We start from the raw sequence: 8,737 nt of genomic DNA on the forward strand, positions 1-8,737 counted from the left end.
TTTTCTATACAAGTTTCTATTCATCTTTTTTTTTTCTATACAAGTCTCTATAATCGCCTTTTAATTAATAAAAGAAGAGATTAATTAGCGATAGTGGTGAGAATTTATATTTCATTATCTTTTAATAACTTTTATTTTTTTTCTATACAAATTTCGTTGTTTTTTAACAACTTTAGTAGTAAAATAGATTAAGAAAAAGGAGCAACAACATAAAATAAGTAAAAGAAGAAACATATTAACAATTTTCGTAAATATAATAATAACTTTCATAATTTTTTCTATACGCTTTCTATATATAAGTCTTTATTAATCATTCTCTTTTTTTCTATATAAGTCTCTATAATCGCTCTTTAATTAATAAAATAAGATTAATTAAAGAAAGTGGTGGGAATTTATATTTCGTTATTTTTTAACAACTTTTATTTATTTTTCCATATACATTTTGTTGTCTTTTAACAACTTTAGTGATAAAGTAGAAAAAACGATTAGAAACTTGTATAAGAAGAAGATTAGAGAGTGATTAGAAACTTCTACAAAAAAAATGATTAAGAGACAAAAAGGAGCAAAAGGAGAAGATGATGAAGATGAAGAAGAAAAAGAGGAAAAAGAATAATAATAATTACCAGCAGCATATAAAGTAGAAGATTAAGAATATGAAAAAAAGATGAATACAGGTCATTTCTCTCTCTTTCTTATAGTATCTCGTCAATATTTAATAAGGCACTAAATGACAGAAAGGGCACAAAATTGAAACTAAAAATGACCCTGGGCTCTTGAATTGAAAACCAAGTGGGTTTTCGATGCAAATAACCCTAGATTCTATCAATATATCAATGTACTATAAAAATTGCATTTTTTCTATATTTGGCACCATTAATAAGTTAGAGTGCATTCATACCTAATAAAGTTTAGTAGTTCTATTACCATTAAGCATTATATTAGAAAATAGTTTTACACCTACAGTACAAATCTGTTATAAACTGAAAAAATAAATAAATACTTTCACATAAATTACTAGCACAAATTATAAGGGTACAACTACATGAAAATATTAAAAAAATATTCTGACCACTATTATTGTAAACTACTACAAATATTTTCTAAATACCTAATATTTTAAGAAAGATAAGTCACCAAAATGAATTATACCTCAAAAGCTAAGAAAGATATAAATGAGAAAACCACTATTTTGAAAAGTGATAATGGCGACCGCCATGGCTGGGCAACACACCAACTGCATCACAAAGTAGCAATGCGGCTTGCTAAAGGTGGGCAGGCCACATTAGCACTTGGGAAGGGCTACTTTGGCGCCTGGCGGCATGCCTTATTGGTAAACGCAGGTCGAGTCTAGACACGGGTTGGATCGATAAATGCAAGTCGAGTCGATAGATGTGGGTCAGATTCTGGCTAACTTAAGAAAAAAAAATTATGATCAATTTCTTCTCCTCTCTCACTTGATCCTCATATTCCGCCCTAAATCCATCTCCCTCGATCTTTCTCTCTCGAGCTGCAACGCCGGCAAGCGGCGTCAAACCCTTGCCGCAACAAAAGCACGAGCAGCAGCGGTAGCGGTAGCATTGGCAAGCCTTGCCACAGCCGCAGCGGCGGCTGTTAGGTTTTTATTTGTTGGCAATTATGTACAAAATATTCTAAGTGTATTTTTTCATGTATATGAGCTTTACACAAGTCTAGAATATCACTGGTGTGAAGAATTGCAAGATCATTGGAGAAAAGCCGTTGCGTTCTCACCGCGTTCACAAACGCGTTCGAACGCGAAATCTGCGTTCACACAGACAGAGAGCTGCGTTCACAAACGCGTTCGAACATGGGTACTGCGTTCACACAGACCGAGAGCAGCGTTCACAAACGCGTTCGAACGCAACGTGAAGAATTCAAGATGTCGCGTTCGAATGCACTTGGGCCCGTTTGAACCCACTTGAGATTAAGTCAGGCCGTTCGAACGCACCCGGGCCGCGTTCGAACGCACCTATGAAGTTTGCAATTTATTGGATTTTCATGAGTACGGATAAGACTCAGATTTGGCTCTATCTTGAAGATCATATATAAGGATTGTGAAACCCTAACTTTAGGGTAGTTGAAGAAGATTATTCAAGAAGACTTTTTGCGGCTACATCGTTTCTTCAACAAATAAGATCCTTCGCATCTACAAATCTTAATCTTTCGTCTTAAGGGCTATCTAGACGAAAGATCAATCTCGAGGGCTACTGAGGTTGGACTTCAATCACGAGAAGTAGTGAATCGTGGGTTCTAGCGAGCAAGATTGAGAGGAACAAAGTCGTTTGGATCGACGGGCTGTTTTGTGAGTCAGTCTTGTAACTGCTACTATCAAGAGGAACAAAATAATTGGTTTTTATCTGAGTTTGGATCCGTGGTTTTTTTCCCGTTTTAGGTTTTTCCACGTTAAAATCTTGGTGTTCATCTCTACTTTCGTTCTTAATATTTCTTCGATCTTTTACTTAAGTAAACGAGCAATATTATTGCCTAGTGTTTAGATACATACGTGTGTCTAGGGGTTTTTCAATTGGTATCAAAGCAGGTTCTCTCACTATTTGAGAGAGATCAGATATGCATGGATTTTCATAGAGATGGACCCTCATCTATTAGACCTCCTATTCTAGATGGATCAAATTATGGATATTGGAAAGCTAGGATGAGAGCTTATTTGAAGTCTATAGATGAGCGAGTATAGATGGCCATTATGAATGGTTGGAGTCCACCAATGTACATGGTGAATGATGAGTTTATTGAGAAACCGATTGAGTCATGGGATAAGACAGATTATGAAAAAGTTGGCTGGAATAGCAAAGCAATAAATACAATTGATGCACTCCTAGATTCAATAATATACTCTTGACATAAAAATATGATTTTTCTTTTGATTATGAGTTATTATAGTCAATTTTGTCATCTTGTAGTATATTGTTTCAATTTTGATTTTGCCACTCCCTCGACTTCTATAATAATAAATTTTTAATACACTCATAACGTATGTGTATTCTTGTGTGAGCATGATATCATGAATATTTTTTTAAATAGCTCTCTATTAACTTTGATTTGCACAGTTTGACCTCATGCTTAGTTATCAAATATTTTTATAAAAGATCAATGAAAAGGGCTACAATGAGTTAGTGTGAAAGCCGTCTTGTTTAGAGTCCAGTTTGACTCAGTACATTATTTGCAAATTTAAAAAAAATGACATATGTGAATTTCTTTTTGCACATTGTTTGATTTGTACTACAAGAAAAGGGCTACCTACTCATGTGTGAAAGCCATCATTGTACCTATATGTTTCAGTAAAAAAAAAATTACAGGAAAAATTCCTGTCATGTTATGGAGAATAAGTCGAAAAGTGCAAAATTTCAATACTAAGTCGGTTTAACTACTGTGTTGCATCATTGTTTATATAGGAAAGTTTGTTTAAGAAGATTGGTTCATGTTATCTATGCTCATCTTGTATATGCGTATCGTTATGATCAATCAAGATTAATTTAATTTTGAGTGATGTATTAGAATTGATTATAATATGCTTTTGATGACTTGATTGATCTGTGTATGACTTATTTCATTTGATTGTCATATTCTATATCTTGAATATATTTTGAATTTCTAGAAGTGCATCTCCAAAGTCTATTGATCTTGATTGATTTCGTACAGTTTCAAGTTTTGATCACGTTAAAGTTAATATCTTGATGTTTTTTGTGCGATTGAACGTGATAACTTAGCATTTTTAAGTGGAAGATGGATTTCACTTAGGGTCTTCATGATTTCTAGAATTTTTGGATTTCTAGGATCTGTTATTTTTTTTGTATGCTTTGGGCATATGTTGAATCATGCGATTTTTTTTCCTTCTTTAGATTGCCTAAAAAATCGCTACAGTTACCAAGAAACCAAGGCCGCCTTCGTCACCTACCTCGACTTCGTGTTGACGATTCTTCATCGTCAGTTTCCTCCGAGTTCCTAGTCTTTGGTATTTGTGTCAAAAAGGGGGAGAGTGTCTTAGTGTCTAGGTTAGTGTCTAGGTGTCTAGGTGTGTAGGGGGAGTATGGCATAGGGGGAGTTTACTTGACATTTGAACTTTGCTTGAAGTAAATGTGAACTTTGTCTGTGAACTTTGTCTACTTAAGTATTTTTGAATTTATGCTCCATTGATAACTTGTGTTTGGATTGTTTCTTCATTTCAAGTTATTTTCACTTATCTTGGATTGGTATATGTTTATTTGCAGGGCTTGATGTGCAAAATATTCTAGACTTGTTGATTGCTCAATTTGAAGTCTTTGTAATATCTTGTAACCTATGTGTTTTGTCACAAATTGCCAAAGGGGGAGATTGTTAGGTTTTTATTTGTTGGCAATTATGTACAAAATATTCTAAGTGTATTTTTTCATGTATATGAGCTTTACACAAGTCTAGAATATCACTGGTGTGAAGAATTCAAGCTGTCGCGTTCGAACGCACTTGGACCCGTTCGAACGCACCTGAGATTAAGTCAGGCCGCGTTCGAACGCACCCGGGCCGCGTTCGAACGCACCTATGAAGTTTGCAAATTATTGGATTTTCGTGAGTACGGATAAGACTCAGATTTGACTCTATCTTGAAGATCATATATAAGGATTGTGAAACCCTAACTCTAGGGTAGTTGAAGAAGATTATTCAAGAAGACTTTTTGCGGCTATATCGTTTCTTCAACAAACAAGGTCCTTCGCATCTACAAATCTTAATCTTTCGTCTTAAGGGCTATCTAGACGAAAGATCAATCTCGAGGGCTACTGAGGTTAGACTTCAATCACGAGAAGCAGTGAATCGTGGGTTCTAGCGAGCAAGACTGAGAGGAACAAAGTCATTTGGATCGACGGGTTGTTTTATGAGTGAGTCTTGTAACTGCTACTATCATAGTAATTGGTTTTGATCCGAGTTTGGATCCGTGGTTTTTTTCCCGTTTTGGGTTTTTCCACGTTAAAATCTTGGCGTTCATCTCTGCTTTCGTTCTTAATATTTCTTCGATCTTTTACTTAAGCGAACGAGCGATATTATTACCTAGTGTTTAGATACATACGTGTGTCTAGGGGTTTTTCAACGGCGACAGGCCTTCTCTCCCTCTCCGATGACACCGAAATGCAAAACTCTCTTGCTCTCTTTGCTTCCTCTTTTTCAAGCTTTTTTTTGAAGTTTCTAATTTTGCCCCAGCTACAAATGGACGACAGGTTGACATTTGCCAATAGTATTGAAGGATAGTATGGGAATTTTTTAATTTTCTAATTTTCTAAAATCTCAATAATTATTAAAGGAGAAAAAAAGATTAGTTATAATTCTAAATTTTTAGCTACTTGCAATCTTAGTGTTAATTTTTAGCTATATTAAAAGATATTATATATCATATATAATTATTTTAAATTTTTTATATATTAAAATACTACACCACCTTGGCGCCCGTCTTTCGCCTAGGCACCGGGCGCTAGTGCATTGAAAAGCACCCACAATCATTTTCCTCTCTCAATCATATCCGAGTGGCTGCGAAGTTGATAACGACAAGCAAGGATAACCAGCGAAGAGCAAAGGCTCAAAGGCACAGAGCGGCCACAACAAGCAAAAACAACGAGCAACGACGGCAAGCAAACGATGATAGAAACCGGACGATGATTTTTTTTACGCGTGGATTGCTAATTGCCTCATCTCTCCCATAATCCATAGGTACCTTTTAATACACTGAAAAGAATTAGCAAACCTAATTGTCTTACCATAGCAAAAGAGAAGCGAGGAGGCCATCGATGGAGGCCTTACGAGACCTTGTGGCATTTAATGTTTAAGATATATTCTCAAATTTAGTGCGATAGTACTTTTAATATATTAAAAATAAATTAAGTAAAGTTGTACTTGTAATATATTAAAAATAAATTAAGTAAAGCTGTACTTGTAATATATTAAAAATAAATTAAGTAAAGCTGTACTTTTAATATATTAAAAATAAATTAAGTAAAGCTGTAAAATAAAAGCAGAATGGGTAAGAGCACAAAAATCGTAAACTATAATAATTTATGGTGCAAATAGCCATAACTTTTTCGCCTCAGAAGGCCTACCTAAATCGAAGCAAATTAAAATATTTCGAATGTTGAATGTATTCAAAATATATGGAACCTTGTCATCAAATTTATCTTCTCATTTCTTATCATCTCATGTGATAAGGAGCATTGTCAAATGCGCTCCACAGGCTTTGAAACGCTACATCATCAATTTATTTTTCCATTCGATTCTCATATGTCTATTTTTATTATCTCCCCAATCTTCTTTCTCATCTATTCATGCTTTATCCCAAAGCTAAAGAAGGTAATCTAGAAAGCCAGAGATCAAGAATCCAAATCAAATGTAAGAGTTCATTACTAAATCTAAAGAAAACAAATCCGGAAAAGTAACGTTTTAGGAAAAAGGGAACTTAACCTAGTACTTGTTTCGTTCTTGCGGACTTGTTAATAGAATGGTTGAAGTCACAACTCCCAAGATTCATAAATTCCCATATGTACTCTCTCTATATATATATATGATATATTGGTTGGATGACTTAATCAAGAGTAACATGGCCTAGAAATGAAATCTTAATGGATTTCTATAAAAACGTCAATGCATTGTGAAGAAGGAACGACAAATTGTATGTGAGATCGTTGCTAAAGGCTAAAGGAGTTGCTAAAGTGTGTAGAATTCCAAATTCTAGGATTAGAATATGTCCAAAAAAGCAGACATTTCAGAAGCCTCAATCTAAAAATCTATTAGATTCAACAAGCTTGGAATTTTAATGGTTAATTCACTCGAGAAAGCAAAGATAGCATCATTACACAACCATTTCAAGAAAAATCCATGATAATAGAAGTGCGGTCAAGCAAAACTGAACCCTGTTAAGGAGAAACAATTTTGCAATCAAAACATTGAAAAATAAAGGCACCAGAGAAGAACAAAATCTATGCCAAATAACATGAAGCACGCTGCAAATAAGAAAGGATCAAAACAGTAATCTTGATGGATTACGCTTCATTTAATCTTGCATAATGCATAATAGGAAAACAACTCATCAAAGAACAGATTTTCAACAAAGAGGCATAGTGATATTGCATATGCAACATCCATAACAATGAATCAAATTTATTATCATCTTCACAATGCACTAAATTGCAAAAGCAAGACACTCTGACAACCCAAATTATTTAATTACTAGTGTCAATAGATAAAGAGATAGACTTAATATCACGAGAGGAATCAAATAAGAGAACAAGCAATGTATTTGATAATATGTGCGAATAATCCCTCACCCTTTTCCACCTGCATCCCCCACTCCATCGAGAAGATTAAAGCAGCATGCGAGTATTTTATTTCGTCGGAACCGCCTACATAAGATAATTGTTGGAAAAGAAAGCATGATGGCCATAAAGAACCTCCCCTTTCTTTTCAATGGACACCAAGCACGAATCGTTCACTGCGAAGAGATCCTGAAGCTGAGGAGCCTGTTGAACCCTCCCTTCCAACTTCCGTTCACCTTCCTACCAATCATCTCAGAAGGTGATTGCTGCGGCTTCTCCATGGCGATCTCCCTCAGCTTCTTGCACAATACGAAGTTCCTGCTGCCATGGAAGCTGACGGACTCCACGGGGCTCAAAGCTTAATCAACCGTAACAACCGATCCATGAATAAGAGATCAAGATAAGTTAGACTATTACGAAAAATACGTAAAAATATAAAAGGACGATGTAAGAGTTAGCAAAAGGGACATCGTCCGTACCATTGGATCCGCCGTTAGCAGAGTAAAGAAGGAAGTCGTCAAGATTGGAGCTGAGAACGGGGAAGCGACCCTCTTGGGCGTAGGACCTGAGGGCAGTGCGGATGACGGCAGCGACCAACTCCCCCTCGTTGACCAGGAAGCGGAGAGGGCCGGTGCTTCCAAGGACGGTAACAGAGACGAGAAATCGGCGACGAGCACCATCGCCGCGGCGGTGGTGACCCTTTGCGAGAATCATTGGAAAAGCAGAGGATGATGTTACGGCCATCGGGAATAAAAGTTCAGGATTTGAGATCTCGCTTAGTCGGTGACGGGATCGACGCCGAGGCAACGGTAGTGCCAACCTTGCATGCAGGAGCCAAAGGGTGAGGCGGATGAAGACGGGACGCAGCCAGAAGTGGTCGCCCTCTTCTTCCACGACAACGAGAAGGGCGAGAAAGCCGAATAGGTGCTCACCATTCACGACTGGCTAACGAGGAATCTGAGAAGAGATCAAACGAGGGGGACAAAGGCGATGAACGAAGTATCCAATTGCTGGTGGGCTATATCAAGGAAGAAGATGAGGCGGCCGATTACTGGGCGGTGTCTAAAGAGAGTCCCGCTAGGGTTTGCTACTCAGCTGTCGATTTCTCTTGGATTAATTACATTTGACCCCTCAGTCATTTTCTATTTATCTTCTATTTGGTCCCTAGATTATTCAAAATCATCAAGCTATTATACACCTCAAAGTTTATATTTTATTTTAGTTATCTATTGAAAAACATCCACTCCCAGCAAATTGTTCACCATCCTCATCATCTAGAGGATGGTATGGCAACCTGATTATTAGTGGTGCAAACCAGCTGAGCCAGAGCAAGTCAACTCTAGCTTAAGCTTAGCTCAAAATTAGTTTCGACGTATAATTTGATATTTAGGCTCAGCTCAATTCAACTTGAGCCATGCCCGAGCCAAGCCTAA

General features: G+C 36.6%; 1 protein-coding gene across 1 annotated transcript; it reads right to left on the bottom strand.

Annotated features, from left to right (window-relative positions):
- Positions 1-6,999: 6,999 nt before the first annotated feature.
- Positions 7,000-8,402, bottom strand: LOC140764955 (uncharacterized). The gene is made up of 2 exons (XM_073103832.1): positions 7,784-8,402; positions 7,000-7,662 (listed from the first exon to the last, which is right to left on the bottom strand). Exons 1-2 carry the CDS (start codon positions 8,046-8,048, stop codon positions 7,478-7,480), a joined length of 450 nt encoding a protein of 149 aa, XP_072959933.1. The 5' UTR covers positions 8,049-8,402; the 3' UTR covers positions 7,000-7,477.
- Between the last annotated feature and the right edge of the window lie 335 nt (positions 8,403-8,737).

This window comes from Typha angustifolia, chromosome 8 (assembly GCF_048772165.1).
Source record: "Typha angustifolia cultivar Huaian chromosome 8, ASM4877216v1, whole genome shotgun sequence".
NCBI classification, from domain to species: domain Eukaryota; kingdom Viridiplantae; phylum Streptophyta; class Magnoliopsida; order Poales; family Typhaceae; genus Typha; species Typha angustifolia.